The 23,321-nt window shown below is 30.1% G+C and overlaps 2 protein-coding genes across 2 annotated transcripts; both read right to left on the bottom strand.

Moving 5' to 3' along the window:
- Positions 1–90: 90 nt before the first annotated feature.
- On the bottom strand, positions 91–3,461 carry LOC138937104 (acyl-CoA Delta-9 desaturase). Its single transcript, XM_070303030.1, has 6 exons — positions 3,413–3,461; positions 2,758–2,938; positions 2,276–2,406; positions 1,751–1,956; positions 1,360–1,545; positions 91–806 (listed from the first exon to the last, which is right to left on the bottom strand). Exons 2-6 carry the CDS (start codon positions 2,912–2,914, stop codon positions 497–499), a joined length of 990 nt encoding a protein of 329 aa, XP_070159131.1. The 5' UTR covers positions 2,915–2,938; positions 3,413–3,461; the 3' UTR covers positions 91–496.
- A 3,458-nt stretch (positions 3,462–6,919) lies between these two features.
- LOC138937102 (acyl-CoA Delta-9 desaturase) lies at positions 6,920–20,951 on the bottom strand. Its single transcript, XM_070303025.1, is given in 8 exon segments — positions 6,920–7,780; positions 7,783–8,068; positions 8,231–8,416; positions 8,644–8,849; positions 9,095–9,225; positions 11,195–11,700; positions 12,450–12,538; positions 20,856–20,951. Coding segments are annotated over 6 exon segments (1,104 nt in total). The 5' UTR covers positions 11,457–11,700; positions 12,450–12,538; positions 20,856–20,951; the 3' UTR covers positions 6,920–7,747.
- Between the last annotated feature and the right edge of the window lie 2,370 nt (positions 20,952–23,321).

Raw genomic sequence — 23,321 nt, 5'->3', positions numbered from 1 at the left:
ATGTTACTTTTTGTGTCTTTTTATTTAACATTTGCATCTTGCTTTTATAACGTTAAATCGTTATACATCGTCAGTTGCAGCAATGTAAAGATTCTATGACGTTGAAAATACAATGTAGATTATTTGATATTTAAATTTAATGATTAATCTTTTTATTAGTCAACAAATTTATTTTTCAATGGATGTCATTCTGTATATTTTATTTCAGAAATAATATGTTACGGGCGGATTGTGATTGATGTATATAAATTATATACATTTTATGGTGTTTCATGATTTTAATAAGATGTTTTGTATACATTCCCAGGTAACAAAACAGTGGTCATTTTGACGTCAAATTACATCAAAATAACTATCATTGCTATCTCCACCATTGCTAAGTCGTTGCAAAAAAAAAAATGTATAAAATATTTACTATTTTAATTGAAATTTACGAAAAAATCCCTATTACATATCAATCTATATTAATTTGCGAAACGCTTGTAAATTTATATCTCTAGTGGTGATACATTAGCTTCTGTTTATAAGCAACTGCTTCCGCGTTTTTTTGCATTTCTGTCATAGCTCTTTTTAACGTCGTCTCCGACGTGGCCATCTTACAAAGAGCATCTCGTACATCTTTGCTGGTGGTGGTTGTCATCTCATTGATGCATCCGAGTTCGCGCAACATTTTGACGATGAATGTTGCGAAACCCGCGTTGTAATTACCAAATTCGTCATTTTTAAAATCCCATGCAACTAAATAGTGATAATTTAACCAGTATGACTTTGATACAAAAAAAACAGAGTTATCGTCGACCGGAAATCTGGAATGTAAATGTCAAATGTTAGAATCGAGCGAAATTAACTTGCTGTGCATAAGATTAATATTAAATCACGAAAAGAGAAAATATATAAAATATATGGTATATTTGTCAAGAAAGATAAGAAGAAATACATAAATGCTTCTATATGGGAAATTTTATCAATACAAACATTTTTAATATAGACTATTTTTGTAAGATTATATAGGTATATAATGTGTTTTATTAATATATTAAATCGAGAAAAGTATGTAACTGAAATGTACAAGAAACTGTACATTATGAGATCACAATATCATATATTACAATATATTATCTTTTTATTTAAAAAATAAAAAGAAAACCGATTTAAATTTAGAGAATGTATATTTTTTTTATATCTTTGACAAAATAATAATTCATACATAAAGTTTTTAACAAAATATTCTCGTCAGATTTCGTTAAGTGCTACTTGTAATATATACCGTCCCTATCAATAATGATAGTAGCGTGACTCTTTGGCATCTTGACAAGGAGTTTGTAAAAAAGTGAGATGGTATCAAAAAGAGATATTAACTTAGCTCCTTTTTCTAGACCCCAAATCAGCAAGGCGCTGTTTACAAGCCAGGCAATATGGGTAGTTATCATCAGTCGTCCTGCCCCAATGATCAGAATAGAGTTAATTATCGATTCATTCCAGTATTCAATAGGTACGTTCGTAGGTAGTAATAGTCCAAACACAATGAAGAGTATCCAATAAAACCTGCGCAATATATTTATATTACAAATTTTGAAATATATAATTCCATATATAATAGAATATAACAATAAATTATGAATAATGTATGCCAGAAAAATTGTTTATACATGTAATTATATATTATTATTTTTTATTTAAAAAAATGTGCTATATGTTCTAGATAAAATTTCTATATAAAATATGAGTCATATCGAAAAATAGGACGTACTTTCGTTGTGTCCAAACGTATCCATCTTCTTCTATATCGCGCATGTCAATGTCTCTTGCATACGCTTTTATGTCAGAAGGTGCTGATAAAAGATTGCTAATGCAATGAGAATAAAGAAATCCTTTTTTATGATTATACGGATCTCTTTCGGTACAATAATATCTGTGATGCATTCTATGCCAAAACACACTTTCGTGTATCGGACCCTGAAAACAACAGATTTTTATAATTATTTTTATAATTTACATTTTTTATCATAATTTTTTATGTATTTAACATAAAAAAATTTTATTGGAGTAAATGCAAGATTAAAAATTTCAAAAAATAATTCCAATTTTAATTTTGTTCTCTATTGTACAATTTCTGCGTAGTCATTTCCTATCGCAAACGCTTATGTTTAATCTTGCATTGATCTACAGAGAGATACATATTAAGTTAGCGTTTATTATATAACAATATATGAATCATTCAGATATTAATACAATATCAATCTAAATATTTTAGTACATAAATCTTTGAACTCACCACGCCTGCAAGAGTATGCGCTAGCATAATAAAGAGTCTAACTTGCCATATTGCGGCAAAAGTACGATGCGCATATAATCGATGCGCACCCGTTGTTAATCCTATTAATGAGATGGTGACGAGAAATAAAACTGAAATCAGCAAAATATCAAAACGTCAAATAATCATCAGATTTTATCGAGAAAAGAAAATCATTCACACGTTGCGAAAAAGAAGATATATCGGCATAAGAAATCTGAAAAAGAAAGTTTGAAAAGGAAGTTTGAAAAATATATTGTATTTGAATCATATTTTTTTATCTAACGGAATATTTAGTTACAATAATCGCTAACTAACAATGTCAACATTCTTTTTGTACACAATAAGATTCTTATACCAATATAATTCCAAAATAAAATGATCTAGAATAGAAAATCAACTAATTATATTTATACACGATTTTTCGATCGTAGTTCTATATAGTAAATATGCGATATACTCACAGTAAAATACCGTCATCCATTTCGCTCTGGTGAATAAAAAATACATTCCGATAATACCAAGAACGTGAAGATAAACGTAAAAAAGGACAAAGATCCATCTTATAGATTGCTTTCCTATTTTGTTATTAATGTTGTTCTGTTCCTTGATTGCCTTCATATCGATATATCACAATTAAAGATTCTGTCGACAGAAAGAACGCGTATGGATATTTATGTAAGAAATTAATTACCATTTGATAGCAATTGATACTAACAATCATAATGAATAATTATTACGTCTCGAATCGTAATAAATAATTATTTTGTCATTGCTGAAAAGTTGCATTAATAAAAAGTAAAATGAGATTTATTACATGGTATTATAAGAAAGATTAAAATTTTATATAAAATATCGAAGTTTTTATCTTACATATAAAATACATAAAATTTTATACGTAAGTGTATCGGTAAATTATCGTATATATAGGAACTGACTGAGCTATTTAAAAATTTTAAAAAAAAATAAAAAATTTTAGCTACGATAAAATTGTTGAATATCTTATAATTATATATAAAAATAGAAATATTAAAAAATAATTACGAACAAACGTATAAGTGTGAGAAAGACATATGTGCCTTCTCTTTTATATAAAATAAATAATCTATGATATCTTACTTATCGAAACAGTTACGTTCAGTGCCACATTGAAACGCGCTTCTGGAAGGTCGGAAAGATACTATACAGCAAAAGCGTCGCTGAGGATGTTTCGGCCTTACGACCCCATTCCGAATTTCATTATCAACAAAAATTTTTCCTAGTCATTTCCTTGTTGCCGTTTGTCGATCATGCACAGACATGATATATAATGAATTTCTCAAACAAAGATATCTTTATAAAATTTCTTGTTTCTCATTCGTCACGAAATTTTTTTTTTTTTTCTCGAAATTTGATAGTCATGTCTATGAAACGCGTATATTTATAAAAAAGATATGTAAAAAAAGCTCTTTGAAAACGATTATTAAGTTAAATGCAAGATAACTAAGTGACAGTATAATTAAGAAAAAACAAAATTTATTTCAATTTGAATTTATATGTAAAGTAAATTGTAGGTATAAAGTAATTGGGAAATAAATCATTAAAAAAATTATAAAAAATGGAAATAAGCATTTCGAGAATCGTACATTGTTTTAATTTATTTCTTCTTTAATTTAGTTCTTGTATCATTATTAATATTATTATTGTTTTACGAAAAAGAAAGACTTAACAGTAGATTAAAACATGGATATAGCTATTGTATATAGATTTGTATTTTTTTACTAATTTCTAATTGCTATCAGTTTGTATATTCTTGTTGACTTTTTTGATAAAAAAAATTATGGTTACGAACGAATATATTTTAATAATTAACTATTAATATAATTTTTGGTTTTTTGTTGAGAAACTATTTCTAGGCACTTGGGATATTAACATCAGTTTTTGGTTTCTTTGAGGAAACTATTTGCAGATATGTTGATTATTAATCATAAATATCGCATTAATCGTTGTTTATCAACTATATCAGATCTAAAAATTTCTAGTGAATTCTGTATTATACGAATATTTCGGACATTTTCGTGTAATTCCGTGTAATAAATTATTTTATATTACATTTTTAATTATATTTTATATTAAAATTTTGCATTATATATTTTATTACACTTTTACTTTACATTATATACTTTACATTTTATAATACATTTTATAATATGTATTTGTAATATACTTTGTAATATACTTTGTACAATATATTTTGAAATTTTTTATGATATATTTTGTAATTATACAATACATTATATATAATTTGTAATTATATTGTATATTACTATATACATCTTATATAATTCTTTGTGTTTTATATTTTTTATTTGACAAATTTGTATAACTTATTTATTAAAAAAAAAGAAACCTGTATATTAAAGAAAAATTAAAAGAAAAATTTTTCCTCCTCGATAGTATCTCCACTTTAACGAAGGCATTTGCCGGATGAGGAGGTTTGAATATTCTAATGAATCTGAGAGCTATGCCGGCGGTAACGTATATAATGTTTTCGAAAGAACCAAGTTTGATCGTTTTGACACCGATTAATAACGTCATATACTATATACTTTGTCTTGGGTTATTAGGAGTACTTGAATTATTAGATTAATTAATGAAATACTTTGAGTAATCATTTAATTGATTAATTAGAGCAAAGAATTTTGTGCTTTAAAGCTAAAATGTGTCAGAAATGGGGGATGTGCTTTATATTATTTATATTTTATTTAATGTATTAATAAACGTTAATAATGTTAATCAAGTTACCGGTAGGGTCATCCATGCCGGACAGGTCGAAGAGGAAGAGTCGGGCTAAGAGAGATAGTCTAATTATAATTATTATATTATTTTTGTCAATCAAATAGAAGCAAAAAAGACATAGCGTCGAATGACTGTAATAATTTTCGACATGATAAGAAACGCATTTTTTTTCAATCTTTTCATTGTATGTTTAACGAATTCTTTATTAAGGGCGTATGAGTATGTATTGTATAAATATCGAAATTATCATATAAATTGAAATAATTGCAAGTAAGCAAGCACAAGGACTTTAGCATGGCTTTAGCATGTACATATATTAATGTATAATAATTAATTCGTGCGGAAACATAAATCGATGATCAATAATCATAGTCATTCTATTTGCATAATTTAATTTAAAAAAATTGGAAACGGGAAAATCATTGCATTTCGCGAGCATATATTTCATAATCAGTGTGACGTTCCGAATTTCCTAAGCTAAGTAATTCACGCGGACACTGCTGAGCTAAATCCTAAATACTCCACGCGGACTCGCGATCGACAACCAATAATCATAGCTGTTTCGATTCTCGATCCAATAGAGAAACTCGGATTTCGTCGTCTCGCAAAACATATTGGCGTTCCGGACTTCTCTCTCGCATCCTTCTCGCATCCTTGTTGTATCCTTCTCGCCTTATCTTATTCCCAATTCCTTAATAAAAGGCACGCTCGAGCGAGTAGGCGCGAGCACCGTTCGACTTCCTCGAAACTTGATACGCAGAGATAAAAAAAAAACTAAAACAAAAAATTTACCGAGACTTCTTTCACAATTTCCAATCGTTTAGATGTCGCATTTCACACCGAAAGTGTGAAATACCAGGTTTATTTACGTGTCCACCTGTCATCGACTTTCTTATCGCGTACAAGTGATTTATGTCTCACAAACTAAACTGCTCACACAAATTTATTTCGTACGTTTTAGTTACTCACACACGCGATTATAACGTCGGTGTAATTTCGAGCATTTTCTACGAATAGAAAATAAATGTGTACATATGTCATTCATATCCTTTTAATTCTCAATGATAAGATACATGTTTTAATTGACGTATATTAATATTAATCCACTGGTGATATTTATTTTATTTTCTTGTATTTATAAAACCATCCTGTATCTTTTAAAAAAAAAAATTTGGAGATTTTTCATATTATACAATTTAACAACGTCGATCGCGCCGATTTAATTAATTGAATGATAATAATACAATATCGCGCAATTGCGATTCGTTCAATTGTTAACAACATATTACGTTATTTATGTATGCATTTTGTTCACACAGAGAATAAAAATAATTTTGCCAATCTGGACACGATGCGCAAAATTGCGATTATTTGTCAGAATAATTTTGATTATCTGATTGAAATAAAAGTGAGACGCAGTAATTGCGTAAAATTTTCGACGCATATTCTATTAAAGAGATATTCCCATTCGTAGTGCAACATTCATTTTTAACATCGCATCTAACATCAGCTTTTCGATTAATGTTTTGGGCATTATCACACAAGTTATAAAAAAAAAAAAAAAAAATCTCTCAAAGCGCTCAAATATTTCAAAGGATATCGCAATTTTTCGTTTCCGAAAATCTGATAGTATACCTATTATCGAACGATTATACGATTATGGGAAAAATAATTAACGTTGTTGATAATTAAAACTCTTTAAAAATTGAAAGAATATGGTTAAAATTGTAGGAAAATGTTTCGTCTACATCTCAATTACTTTTATATATTTTATCATTATATTTTTAGTAAAACTTTTTGTTTTATTACAATATATTTGAAGTACAGAAAAGATTTATCCAGAACATTATCTTAACAAAATGTTGTAGTTTTTTCATTTCTGATTTTTTATTGAAATGACTATATATATATGTAACTAATTCAAACATCATCTTTATGTTAACTATTATTAAACTTAGAAAATTTTGAGTATTATTTCTTTACTGAATGTTTAAAAGAAAGTATTCTAAGAATATATAAATGTATCGAAAAATATACCAGTATACAATAACGTGCTTGATTTTTTTTACATTAATATTTGTACTTTGCATTACAGTAAAGTAGAAATTTTTTATATTGCACATAAGTTTGTAATAAATACAATTATATACGTATTATATATTGTATATATAAACAATGGCCTCTTATATCGCAATCGATGAACTCTCGATTATACGAATTAGTAATTTATCATGTTGTTTAAATATTTTGTCAAGACACGATTTATTACCTTCTCATTTCAAATAATAACTCGATATAGATTTTCTAAATAAATAACAAATAAATTTTAATTTTTTTGTTAATTATAATAAATTTTTTGAATGGTCTTCAATCTATGCTTTTCATGCGATTAAAGATTAATTTTCTGCTCGCGGATTATAATCGAGGGTCAACTGTGCGCTTTTATCGATTAAAACATTAAATAACCATAATCATATTGTATAAATATTTTTCGACGGTACAGTACTTTGGGCGTTCAATTAAAAATCACAGAAAGTCATAAATCTCAGATTTACTCCACTCCTACTTGTTTCTGCGACAGACTTGAAATGGTACACGTATGATAATCGTAGGAAACGTTGCTTCTCAATATATTTTCGGTCCATCCGAAAGGGATCATGATGCGCTTTTACGTTCTCACAATTCGTGATTATTCATCATTTCATCATATTCAACTCGTTCAGATCATCCTCCGAGATGTCGAGATCGCCGTAACCCCAGACGTGACTCCCATCGCCGCATCGGTTGGCTCTGCGACGGATCATCCCCGGCGAGACATATTTCCGATCGTAGGCCCAGCCAATCTGTGCGAACGTGTCGATAAAACCGGTAGTGATATTGAAGTAAGTGCCCAGCTCGCTAGTCTTATAATCCCATGGAAATACATGATGATAATTGTGATATCCCTCGCCGAGTGCTGCAATCGATACCGCAACATTCTCGACCGGTGAAATGTACCTATACGAGTGAATCGTCATTAAACGGCTGACATTTTAGACGGAATTTGTATCGTGCGAAAAAAATTTATCGGATTAAATAATTGCCAATTCTCGATCGTTCCATTGTGCGAGAAAATGATCACGGTTATTTTTTCAGATAGGTACATGATTCAATACGTACTTGTCATAGGGTTTCTGTCCCCACATGTGCGCCACACTGTTGACGCAGAAAGCTATGTTCAAATTTATGCAGAAGCGGAAGTTGAAGTTTACCCAGAACGAGGTCCACAGCGATTCCGACCAGAAATACCAAGGAACAGTCACCGGTAATCCAATGGTCAGGAGCGCGAATAGAGGGATGTACAATCTGCGAGATAAATTAAATAATGTAAAATTTATCATATTACGACTGACAACGAGAAGGAAATAATGAAGCGGAATTTCTAAACGATATAAAAATGATAATAAAGACGTCTCTTTCTGATATATATGTATATATATATATATATCGTTTTTTTATGTATTTTCATATATTTCATTTCATATGACGCGCTGAAAGCGAACAATGTGAATGAATAAATGTAAGCCATTTGCCTTTTCTGCCACATAACTATGGAATCCGCTTCTAAGTCACTCATGTCGACTGCCTTGCGCTTGTCAACGACATCGGGATGGGGTGTCATAAAAAGCCAGCCGACATGAGCGAAAAAGAAACCTCTCCTCACGTCATGCGGATCCCCGTCGGTTTCACTGTATTTGTGATGCACCCTGTGATCCAATGCCCATGTGTACACATCTTTCTGTATAAAAAGAGTATCGTTAAAAAGAGTCTTTAAAAAATCATTAACTTTTAAATATATCGCTGATAAATATATTACATACTGATATAATGCGAAATATGCGTCAAAATGTAAGATATTTAAGTTTGAGTTATATATTTTGGACGAAAGTTTAAGAATGTAGTTATGTCAATTATCCTTCTAGTAGTAACGAAAAAAAAAACACACAAGAATATATTATGGTCATTATGTAAGAGCTTATGTACCTGTCCTGTTATCGTAAAGAGGAAGACTAGAAGCAGACGCAGGGGCCACTTTGCTTTGTAAGCTTTGTGCGACCATAATCTATGAACGCCAGCCGTAATTCCAAAGCCGGACGTATAAATCGTTATAAACACTATAAACCATAAAAAGCACATATCCATCAAAATGTATATTCAAAAATGTACACATTCGGATAATTAAAGTGGAGCAACGAGATTGAAGTATGAAGGACTCATTTATTAAGAATTGAATTTTGCAATTTTATTCATTATTTGTAATGATTCAAAATTCTTGACGCGCACACGCACATACACATATATATATATATACGTGACAACTTTTTAAGCCATTATAACTCCGTTTCTCTCTTCATCGTACGGTATATATTGAACCCGTTTTCTTATTTCAAATATTTTCATATCTTCTTTTGTGCACTTTTAATATTGATTTTTATAAGATAGACTATTTTCAAAGCTCACAAAAAAGTAATAAGCATAATAAGTGAAAAATAAGTAATTGAGATAAATAAGTTAATTCATTTGTGCAACGTTATCAGCATTTATTTCTCACGTCCTTCAATTACCAAGAACGAAAAGATATATTTGTCGTGACGTGAAATGTTGTCACCGCGAATGTAAAAATTCAAAATACGGTATTGTTATCGCGGTTTACTTTTCCGTTTGACGCCGGCGGGCTTGCCGGCTATAAATGACAATCGAACACAAACACGTGCGTTTGCGTATAATTATACGTCCCGTTATCGTATTATCGCCCGTAATTTCATCGTATGCGTCGCGCGTATTTTCATCCTGTCATTCATTTTTCAAGACCAATGCCGTGCGTGATTCAAGCTCCGTAGAATATCCGGATAAATTATATCCGGATTGCTGTGAATTTATTTTCAGGCGCCCGGCGTCTCTTTGGCGCTTGCATATGTATGACGATGCTTTAGCTAGACCAGCTTTTATGGCTACACCGATAAACGTTTCGATTTATACGTGGAGAATAAACAGAGCGAAAGAGCGAGAAACTGCAAATTTACATTGCGATTAAGAGTATAGAAAAAAATACGACAACAGATAGAAATAAGAAAGATCGACTTGTTTTTTATATAAATTTTCTCGCAATTTTCTTTTTTTTTCACAAGATTATTAATAATTATTATAAAATAATTTTTCAATACACCATACGACTCTCGATACCTTGTATGCAAAATAATTTACAAGAAAAACTTTATATATAACAGCTAAATCACATTAAATTGTCTATTACATTATTAGTTTCGTTCAAAACGCAAATTGCGTTTTAAAAATAATATGTTCGTAAGTAAAACCGATGTAATTATTTTCGATATAGTAGCGTTCTTATGGCGCCAGTATTACAGCACTCCGGTATTATGTATCATGAATCATGATTAAATCGCAAACGATGTGAAATTACAGACGACTTATATTCTTGTATATTGCCATCAAACAAAAAACTAATTATTTCCAACATCACACACAATATCAATTTACGCGTTACATAATTAAATTATAAAATCATTATAATTAAATTACAATATTGAAAAATAAAAGGTATTCAAACTCAAATTATTATATAAAATCATTAAGCATAAATCTCGATTATAACGTAAAATTTTAAAATAAAAAATAACGCATGATAGACAAAGATATTAATCATCATTTATTCGGTATTTCGATATATGAAACGATATTAGTTGTTTTTATAAACTCTCATAGATGATTAATAAGATTAACAGGATGATTTAATTAGATTGTAAGGTCAAATAAATAAATATCGCGTTATATGGTATATATATATATATATCGATTATTTTTATTTCTAGACTTGCGCCAGATGTTCGAAACGCAAAAATCCTTATCTTAGAACACGATTATTACGCGGTCTGTAAAAATTGCGAAAAGATATTCATATAAAAAAATTATATGACACTGCGGTTAAAAAAAAAAAAAAAAAGGGTATAACGAATATGCTTTTCAAGCGAGTCGATATTCATATTAGAATATTAAAATTGCGAAGGTCGGAAGTGTATGACGAACGGTAAATGAAAATATGAATTTGAGGAAAATTTCTCTCACCCCATAGCGTCGTAAGCAATTTCGCTTGCGTGAGTACCAGGTACAGCCCGTAGAGAAAACCAGCGTGTATGAAGATTTGCGCGCTGAGATCCAGCCACTTTATACGCGGTACATAAACGATCTTGATCGTTGACTCATCGTCCTTCTCGGCTATCGCCTCGTCTACGTTCGTAATCTGTCTTCTCTTAAGCGTCGCGCTGCAAGTATCCATCACCGGCGTGGTGCCCATCGTCGGCGGTGTCCTCTCCTCGTTTGGCGACATCCTCAATGAAACCGCGTTTCTTCGCGATACTCTCGTAAGCACATCCGGGGATTATCTGACGCCGATAAGCCCGCCGTCGATCTTCCGGCACGCGAATCGACTCAACCGCTACTCTGCATTTCAAGTAGCTTTCTCGAGATTGACCAATACGCGTGACGCGATTTATCGGTTGCGTTGTTATATCACGTGAAACTGATAGAAACGAACCTCGTATAAAGTTCGAACGAAATTCTAAATTCGTACTCTGAAAAAAAAAATGTATACGCTTAATATCTCTTTCTCGATAATGCGTCGATAGCACGGAAAATTTCACAATTATTAAAGAACGTTATCAAAATTAATATCGAAATATTTTAAAGAATAACTCTTATATGATTTTAAAAATCCTCTCGACAAATTTCACATGAAATATTCTAAAAACGAAATAAATAATTCACTTGACTGTATATTTCGTAACATATTGATCACTGATAATGTCAACTGGTTTGTGTGTGTCACGATAAGATTATCTATTCCCACGTATTCTGCGAAATTTGAACAAGAGAGATTATTTATTCCGCTTATTATTATTATTATTATTATATAATAATAAATTGTTATATCTATTTTTATTTAATCTCTCGTCATTCTGTCTTGTTTAATTAACTCGGTTGTATTTAACTTGATCAATTATCCACATTAATACAGATTAACTTTTTATAATTATCGATTTCCCCTTATTGATGTTGAAATTATCTATATTCGTAGAACATATAAAAAAAAATTACATTAAAAATTCGTAATCTCGGAAAAATATATTGATAACACACAAAATGACAAAATATATTAACTCATACGTGCGCGCGCGCGCACATGATTTTTTTATATCAATCAAAATATTATTTGATAAAAGCATTTTTCTCTTTTATCAAATAACAATAATAATACGAAAAATCTATTTATCTGTTTTATCATCAGAAACGTAAATATATAATAATACATAACGATACATACGAATGAGCAAATGCCAATACGCCGTACAATATTTTCGTAATATGAGCTCCTATTGCGACGCAAAATCGTCCTATAACGGCACAAAAGAACTAAAAAAAAAAAAACGAACTCATAAAATGAAAATCCAATGAATATACTTGGCAATCTAATTTGTAAGAGACGATAACAGTGCAGTAAAATGACTCTATCGCTTAAAGCGCAGTAATGTTGTATACATTACATAAGCACAGCATATAATAAAAATCAAATAATTGTTTCTCATAACGATAACTGACTATCACACACACACACACACACACACACACACACACACACACACACACATATATATATATATATATATATTCATTGACATATACATACATTGTTATTCTTATAATTACAAGTCCACGCAATCTTAAAGGAGATTATAATTTTGAAATAATAAACTCTGTTTTTAAACTTTTGTATCAGACTTACGTAAAAATTATGAAATGAAGCTTTTTAATCTTAATAGATTTTTTGTTGTTGTCGCGATGATGTGATTTACGTTTGTCCGAAGGTCTATAGTCTTATATTATGATGCAATATCTATTGATATTTGATTATTCATCTGAGCGCTAATGTCAAACTTTGAGACAATGACAAGAGAACCGACCTATCGATCGACAAACTTCAACTCGAAAATAATTCGTTGCGTTTTTTTATCATACACATGTGTGAAATTAGAATTAAAATTAGTTTTAAATTCGTTATTCGACCTCTGTGCCTTCGTGATGTTCACGAAAGAGTGTGAAAAACTTAAGCAATTTCAAGATTTTAAAATAACGTTAATTGCAGCGTATAATAAATTTTAAAAATTGCAGTATAATGTAAACTTTATTATAATTGATATGTATCTGAATTTATATCTCTGAATTTAGACTTTATAAATATTTAAGATAAATAATACTTTCTTTTTCACACGTTTTTTCGTCTCTCTTTCAGCCCTTTCTTGGTTAACTAGGAATTCGATCGATCGGCCTTCCCGAGTGCTCAGGAAAATGCGCTTTCGCGTCGCGTTGCGTCGCAATAATAGCGTCCATGTCGCCAAGACTCGGTCATATTCTCAGTATTCCGATGGTTGTCATAAACGGGCGTTATGTGATACATTTTTCGGTCGACTGATCTTATATTCCGCTCACAATGCATCGAGGCTAAGCAAAACACGACGAAAAGATTTATGACAAAACGTGATGTAATCCACGCCGACCATCCTCGTCCTATTTTGCATCTATATACTCGTTAGGCGTTAATAATACCTTTTTATACATTACGATTAATAATCATATAGTATAGTAAATATCAATATTTCGTTATATCATTATATAATATAAGAAATGCGCGCATATTTTGTCTACAAAATTATAGTATGATTGAATTTCAAAATTTCAAAATTTATTATATATAGATTATATACTATATAATATCAATTTATTTAACGCGAGAATTTATGGTCGAATAATTGACGAATAATCGCACAAAGTCGATTATATAGAGCGTATATATTTGTTTCGAATGTAGAATGCTATCTACATGAAACCCTTGGATCTGTAGTAAGAGAAAGATTATAGCGAAAGAATCTCAAACGAGCTCTCGATAGCATTTTGAATAGACGTTAATGATGTTGAAAGACATCAAATATTCCTTAACACACACACACACACACACACACACATCTTGCCTTTAAACTAAAATTAAATGTATCTAAGATTAATTAAAGGATAAGATTTCTATCTATTTGCATCCACGTTGTTTAAAAAAATTACAAAGTAAAAGATTTTTGTGTTTCACATGAAAGCGAGAAATATTTTTTCACATAAGAAACTGTTATCAAATTTAGACATTTCGCGATCGGTTTAATCATGTGGACCGAAACCATTATAAGAACTCTTTTGATCTATTCGGAATTACATCAATCAATTTTTTTCCGTTACATAATAAATGTTGCGCACATCATATAAAAATTTTGACCTTAGATGATCTCTTTTTTTTTTGTAGCTTTAATAGTCTTTATCAATAATTAAATCACGTTTAATTTGAGTATTAATTAAAGTACATTTGTTTCCATTAAAATAATATGCCACGCGCATGCGTGTGTATGTGCATGTCTATATCTACTCTGTCCTATTAATTTTTTCACATAAATATATATCATTTTAATTTTTTTATATAATACATGCGTTACTGAAATTTTATATATTTTTATAATTATCGTCATAAATAATATTTTGCCAACGTATTTAATGGAATAATTATATTAGATTTCAAACAGTATTTGTATGTAGGCATACAATATACACACAATGTAACATAATGACTATTATCATACGCGTAACATTAAATATAACTCGTTATCTAATTGCGAAAATTGATCCGCGGGATTCAGAACACGAATCGTGCGATATCTGCTCCTCAACAATTACGAACAAATACATACGATCGATATTTTCTCGTTCGCAAATACACCGATTTCGAATATCATACTTTCAACCTTTGACAATGATAAACGTATGTAGAAATACGACGTTCTGTCGCAGCGTAATATTTTATTCTTCCCTACTGACCTCCTTTTGTTAAATTATATTATTTGCTTTTTAATTCATTGAATTGTTCGCGAACTAATCACGCAACGGTGTAATATCATTTTGCATCGTGCTCGCGCGCGCGCGCACACACACACACATTTTTGCTCTTATACGAAATTATTAACTTAAATTATTTGAAATTTTCTATAATTTTAATAATCCTAAAAATTGAAAATATATTTATTTTAGCTGATTTTCTTTAAAAAATTATTTTATATTATTATTATAAAAATTATTTTATATTCTGCTATTTTTCTCTTTATATAAATTAATTATATAATTTACAATATATATATATGATATAAAAATTAATTAGATATCTAATTTATACATTGGAGAATAAAATTGTATTTTAAAGTTGGATAGATTCGCGCCGCACACCCGTTATATCGGCGGAAATGAGGTAAATGCGTCGTTTCAATGGCGCTATAGATTATAAGTATAGTAAAGGGAATGGATTTGATTTTCTTATCGGTATAAAGATGTTTACATTCTTATCTTTCGATATTATGTATTTTGTATAATTGCGCGCGCGATTTATTTTTAATAAATAGTGACAAGCTATCTTGCTGAAACGTTCACACAAAAATTATATTGTTATAAAACACGATTTTTTAAACTTTCTATTTTAATACAGTACATTGTAGACTTTTTTTATAATCAAATAAAAAATTGTTCTGTTCTTTAAACTGCCAACACGAACCGATTCGATTAATTAGCTGAAGCTGATTTACTTTTACTTTTAAATGAAGAAATATACATATTTTACATAGATTACGAAATATATCGATTAAGAGGAAGCATATATGTTGCTGGCAAGTTAAAAATATTGGATAATTGCTTCTACGAGACATTTCTTATCATAATATTGTAATTATTTTTCGAGATAGATAGCTGTGATTCCACACACCTGTGCTTACAGAAACCTTATCAAGCGATAGCGAAGAAGGATTAATAATCGTGGAGACAATATAGATCGCGTGTGCAAGTATCGATACCCTGTCCTATAAATTGATCGCGTAATAAATCATTATCGAACTGAACGATATTATAATTTCGACGTGACTCACTACTACATCTATTCGTTCTCACCGTCAAAAGAACAACGACGTAACTTATTTCGTAATAATGCGGCATGTTGTCCTTCGGAGAATATTCTCGAGGCTGTTAATTTTAGCATACATTATAGAATATTACGCTGTTAATTTTACCATGCATTATAGAAAGGTTTTAGAAGATTATAAAATTATCTCTTGTTTTAACGAAACAATTATTGTAACTCTAATGTAATGACGTCAAAAGTCTTAGATAAAGTTCTCGGTTTCCTATTCCTTCACATGTGCGTGGAGCGTGTATTTTTGTAATGAGATATAAATAACCTCGTTGAGTGTGTTCACCGGAAGAGCGAATGCGAGTTCTTTCCAATTGAAGAGTCGATATAACACAAACTTTTTTTTGGTTCTCCCGCGTCGCGTAATAATTTCATTGGAAATTCACCGTTACGAAGCGACCGATGTATGTACAAGGTGTGTCATCGACAAATTTATCTTCTATATCTGTATACCTATAATCATGTTATCTTGCTTCGAGAATTATATGTTCATATAACAAGTTCATATAACATTGTTCATATAAAAAACGTTATACAGTTTTTGTAATTAAAATCCTATATGATAAAAATTAATTTAATTTGCAACGCGTGGAAATAGAAATAATTGGTAATGTTACAGGCGACTAGAAGAGAATTAAATTAAGTGTTATCGCGTAGAAGAACGTTTCCTAATAAACTTTGATTAGTCTTCTCTTGTGTGATAGAGTGATTAAGAATTAAGTAAGATAATAAATAAGAATTGATAGAAATTTAAATAAGTAAGGAGAAATTAAGGCTTCTTGTTCACAATATACTAATATAAATATGATATTAATATAAAAAATATAAGAAGTATATTAAGCTCGATTATAAAAAAATGCCTTGTTTCGATATCTGAATTATTTTCGATATTTGGATAAGAAACTTAAAACTTCTTTGTTCTCTTTTCTTATATTTTATCTTAAATTATTTCGATACTTTTGTACAAAAATCGACAATCAATACAAAATATTGAGAATATGATCAATTTTCGCTGCGTTGTTATGTCCCGAATTTTACACCGATTAAATTATGGATTAATCTACGCAGTCAATTAAAGTCAAAGGATATATAAATAGCGATGATTTTAGTGTCAAAGTAGCATCCACAGTTTGATATAGGTAGTAAAGTTATTCAATTGCGAATGCGATGACGCAAGAAAAAAAAAAAAGAAACGGACGTGCAAACGTACTATCATTCTACAATCGTTTCAACTCATTTATCTTATTGGATGTTAAACGATTTTTTAATGTGAAACTAACGTCTAACTACGATACATATATATATATATGAATAATCAAAGTCGATAAGCAGTGAATCAAATTGATCGGGTCATTCGAATCAACTTTGCAATATGTTTTAAATATGTCATCATATAGGAAAGATCCATTGCAAATGGTTATTAAATTAAAAGACAAAATATATATATAATAAAGTATAATTAAATATATTTAAATATGTACATAAAAAACACGTTTTTAAACTCTTAAACTCTGTCGATATATGAGCAAATTTTACAAAGTGTATTGGACTCTAATGTAATAAAAGATAATTAAATGCGCACGCGCATTATCATTTTCGTGACAGAAATGCATTAAGGCAAGAAGTGTAAATTAGATAATCCTGTACCGCACTTTCTCTAATATTGTCGCGATCGATAGACGAGAGAAGTATTGTTGCAGAAGACAAGCGTCCCGTCGTGTGACGGCAATTTAGTTCTACAATTTACGAAGTGACCCAATCTATCCGTTCCTACAGTATCGTCTTCGTTTCATTGTAACCCTCTGCGTTTAATCGGAATTTAGTTCACGGCCGGTTCTTCATTCTGCCAGTTTTCATTCCAGGGAACTTTTTATTAACACTATCTCAAAGTCTTGTTAGACAAATGCGAATATAAAATAGTATAAAAAAAGAGAGCCAAAGGAATTATGATATCACGCGAAACAAATTCAAATTCAATGCAGTCATTATATTACATTATATTGTTAATGAACAAAGAAAATGCATGCTTATAAATATTGCTCTGTAGAAGAATTTTAGAATAGCATGAAAAAAGGAAAAGGAAACGCTCTTTTTAATTAATTAAATTAATTTCTTAAACAATAAAGAAACATATAGAATGCTAGGATTTCAGGATTATCCATCGTACATAAGTTTAGGAAGAACTGCATATTCATTCTTGTATTCGAGTCTACGCTTATTATTACATGTATTATACAAGGCACGTAATAAGCAAGTGCTTGTCATAGTTAAAAAAATATCTCTGAGTCAACTTACATTACGATGAATCATAAGAGACATACATGGAACGACAAGAATATTGTGAAAATTAATCAAATTTAATTTTTTTACGACAAAATTATTAGAAAAAAAAATAAAAAATCCTCTCATTTTATTTTTCAACGAGTTCCAATTGATAGAATATATATGAATTATCAATTTCATCACATCTCTTTCGCAAAGAACAATTAAATTATTTATCAAGCTCGATGTGGACGTCTTATAATTCACGACTAAATTCAAGATAAAATTCTATTATAATACAATAGAATAATTTTATGTTACTTGATCATATCTTAACGTATGCATATGAATAGAATTCATAATTTTCCTGTGAATTCTGTTACAAATTATAGAATTCGTCTAAAACATATTTTAATTTTTGATTAATTCTGATTGTTCCAATAATTGTTTCAATAATTAATATTTTTATCGTCATCTACTTGAATTGCGATCACTTACTTTTGTGACTTAATGATAAATGAATAATATGATAATTATTTATCATTATGTTAAATAGAAATCTTATTATTTACATTACATTAATTAAAAATTTGATTATACACTGAACTGAATCTTACAAATTATCAAGTAATTAAAGGTTTATTTTTTATTTAAAAGATATATCGATATACCAAGAATGACGTCAGTATTTTAATGAAATTTAATGGAAGTTCAAATATGCATCCTATCTCCAAATTTTTTAGTTCGCGATAAAAATTATTTTTATATCAAAATCGAAACATAAAAATATAAATTTCATGCCGAAGTATAGGTTAAAGTTACGTGCCTATATTATAAAACAATTGATGAAATTATCATCGATTCTCTGTTATTTATTGTCACATTTCAAAAAGATTTAAGAAATAATTAACTCTCAAAAGAAAAAAATATCAATCACTCAGATTGGTAGACATTCATTAAATATAGACTGTAGTCATGAATAATTATGTTTATTAGTGTTTATTGAGTTAAAGTTAACTGGACTTGATCGATCTTTCGTTTCTCTATAAGGACAAAATGACAGAAAGGGACAAGGGACAGCTTGAGAATTTCATTTAACTTTAATTATTTATTGCGATTAGAATTCCAAATGAATATTACAATTTAGGATCATTAAGAAGTCTGACGTCAGGCATGTCTCGATTCGCCATAACGGATGATTTGTCGAGCGATTAAACGCTCGATGTTTACTTGTTATGTCATTCGTAATTTCGAGTATATATACGAAGAAGAGCTCTCGTTTGCTGAGTTCACCTTGTGGATTATTAGGTCTTAAGATTATCGCCAGCATATCTCACTCTCATGCGTACAGACATCTTACCTGCTAATACATAATTGCTAAACGGTAGTTCTGTAAGCTGTTACGCATGTTAAAATACACGGTGTGCGTATCACCTCGAAAGTGGGCTATATAGAAAAATATGCAATAAAATTAAAATAAATTTAGCATGCTTATTAAGAGCCAGAATAGATATAATATAGATATAATAAAATAAATTTATATCGCATTTCGCAAATTATATTCGAAATATTTACCGCGAGAACGTGTCAGATAACGTGTTTGACATTTAATTGTATTATAATTTCTAAATTTGCATGCTTTTTATCGATTAGAAGATCACGTCTATCGTGTCTTAGCGGATGTATCGCGTGAATATTATCCGAATATTCTAACGATTTTGAGTATTTGTCAAGTATGTATTGTGTGTAATATTAATTGTATCTTATATTCGCTATCTAACTGTATCCACAAATCGAGATTCCAGAACAGCAGCGCACTTACCGGAAGAATATAACGTAACTCTTCCGTTCTTCCTTTCTCCTATGACTTAACAAGATATCATGGATCCATTACGATAAGTCCACCTCGCGAACCCAGATTCCTCTTTCATTCAGACTTGATTCGGATATGTAACTCGAGCGCACACAGTCGTGTCGTCCTGTTACGCATTTGCGCGAAATTCCAAAAATCGGCAACATTAATTGTTCAAAGGATAAAGAGTCGATATTTATAGGGCATATAAGGCGAAGCGATCCGCGAAATAGACCGCTAACAGCTGATTGGCAATAAATGTCACTTTTAGCGACGCGTGCCGATCAGCTGTTTAAAAAGCGTCCGCGACTAGTGTCACTGCAATTAACACACTCCGAATTTACTCTGGCGCGCGTTCGAAGATATATCTCGTGCAATTTAAAAACATACAATTTCTTTCATTCTACCATGTCGCATGCGCGTATTCGAGATTTTCGCCGCTTTTCCGCGTCAAGATTTTTGCGCGTTTTAATAAAAATGGAGCGAGTTAGATCGCACACAGTCGGTTGAGCCAGAGAAACAAAAGATCGATCAAATCTTAATTAAATTTATCGTGCGTCGCCGCCGATACTCACCGGTTAAAATTCCGGAGAAAAGCCGTGTCCGCTGCCGACAAGACACGCGCACAAATGCAAACTGAGCGACGCGCCGGCTTCCTACGTCACATTCTCCCGTTTCGGAACATTGCCAACGGCATCGTAATCGACGCCGGCATAGCCGGATTCCTGTCTCTTCTATTGCAGATGGCGCATCATGAAGATACGTGAATTCAATCAGAGAGAAATCTGAGAAATAGAGTCACGCCATCGTTTTTCGTAAGGCCCTGCGTATAATAGAGAAAATATTAAAAATAGGAATATTAAGGTAAACAACAAAAGTTATAAAGAAAGGAAAAAAAGAGAAACAATACAATTTATTCATCATCTGCAACACCATATTACTGTGCCCCTGTATCTTGATTACTTGTAAGACATCCGCGTATTACATATAGTGAACGTCTTCTTTTGAAGCTACAAAATAATTCTGGAGTATTTGAAGAAAAGATGACTCTCTTTTTTTTTTCTAAATATATTATCTTATATAAATTATAATATATACTTTTTTCTCAATTTAGGCATTTTTATATACATTAAAATTGTGCTTTAAAGAGAAGATTTTTACTAATTATAAGATTTTTTCACATTTCGGAGCAAAACATAGATGGAAAAAAATTGGAAGAGATATAAGCCGTACCATTAAATTTAGTCTTAAGAGATGCAAATATATAGTGAAATTTGTCCATTTATTTAAACGGACATACGATATGCTATCTTTTTCTCTCATCAGATATAGCCATAAACATCGTCAATCTCCAGACTTATATAATATATTGACAAAAATATACGACCTTGACGATATGAAGCGAATAATGTATGACCACAAATACGTTTTATGAGATTATTTTTCCAACAAGAAAATTTTTTTCTGTTTTTATTATGATGTTACATACATATTGCATTAACGTTTAGAGGTTTATAAGATGTCTATTAAATGTCGAGAAGTGATTTATAGCCCAAAGAGTGTTTCATAAACAACGCACTGCTATCGTGTGAATATTAAGTTTTAATAGTGTCTAAAAAATTCAATGACACAAAATTACGTGACATCTAATTCATATATTTCTAGATGTTTTAGAGTAGATGGCTCCGACATCTAATAGACGTATATCCAATCTTGCGTTTCTCCCTGGGATAATTTCAAGTAAACACTAATAGAATTTTAATTTGAAGCATAATCATCATTTTGAAGATATTTAAAAATATTTAGATTATCCTTAGATTAATAAAATAATTTAAATTTCTTGCATTAATTTTATTAGGAAATTATACCTTTACTATAACGTATCTGATATAAACTGTACTTCGAATACAGGTGAACCTATACATATTTAATGAAAGAGAAATCGATTTAACCATTTGTTGATATATGTGGTCAATATCATATTAGTGTGCATCGTGACGTAAATTGAGAACATGATAGTTTTAATCAATAATGCATGTATCTCGTATTGCAAAGGTTCAGGAAACTTGCGAGAATGCATCATCGCGCACTATTATTGTCCGATTGTTCACGATACGACAATTGGGCTCACTAAGCGTAATTGTCCTTTGAAACAAAATTTTTTGCGTACCTTTGACGCACAAGTCTCTATAACTATTTATTTTTACACTTGACGCAAGAATGTCAATTTAATTTCTTTATTCTGTCAAATTAAGTATTAAAAACTAAAATACTGAAATTCTAACAATTTTTAAATAATTATTTTAAGGAATATATATATATATATATATAATCTGCAGCTAATTCAGAGTCAATCTTTTCTTAGCAAAAATAGAAGAAGAGTAGTCCTAAAAAAAGTATTTTATGTTACGCGATAAAATATTTGCTTATCATTATACAATTTTTCAAAATCTGCTGTATCATTGCAATCATAAAGGCGAATTCTATTTGATGCAATTTCTCATTATTAAAACTAACAACAGTTAAATATCAAATTAATTAATTCAAATAATTAAAAAAAAACTGACATAATCTCTCTTATCATCTTGCATTTGTCACTCACAGACTCCGCGCGTGGCAGCACCGATCGGAAGTTAACGTTGCTATTGTTGCTTCTGCATGATCTTGATTCACGAATAATTGCAACAGATTTTCCCAAATTCATTCACATAGCTCTCATTTCAGCAGCAGTTACACAAGTGCGTAAAAATTTATTTTAAATATATCATAAAGGTTGAAAGTAATCAAACTTGATCTAGTCTTCAAACTTAAATTTTTATTAAAACTAAAAACAAAATTAAGATCGTAGCTTTTTTTCTTGAGACTCCGCAGACATTATGTAAATGTAAATATATTAAAATTCACAAACTTAAATTAATTTATCCATATTAAGATTTAAAAAAAAAAGAAAGAATTAAGTTAAATTCGAATTTTTCGAGTAATCTCAAATTTTTGAGAGAACGAGCTAAAAGTCATGTATCCACGCTAATCGTTTCTCTCTC

The sequence above is a fragment of the Polyergus mexicanus genome, unplaced genomic scaffold (assembly GCF_030449975.1).
Source record: "Polyergus mexicanus isolate NDT 795.1 unplaced genomic scaffold, iyPolMexi1.0 SCAF_10, whole genome shotgun sequence".
In the NCBI taxonomy this organism is placed as follows: Eukaryota; Metazoa; Arthropoda; class Insecta; order Hymenoptera; family Formicidae; genus Polyergus; species Polyergus mexicanus.
The sequence above is the reverse complement of the archived record's forward strand: the minus strand, read 5'-3'. Positions and strand labels throughout refer to the sequence as shown.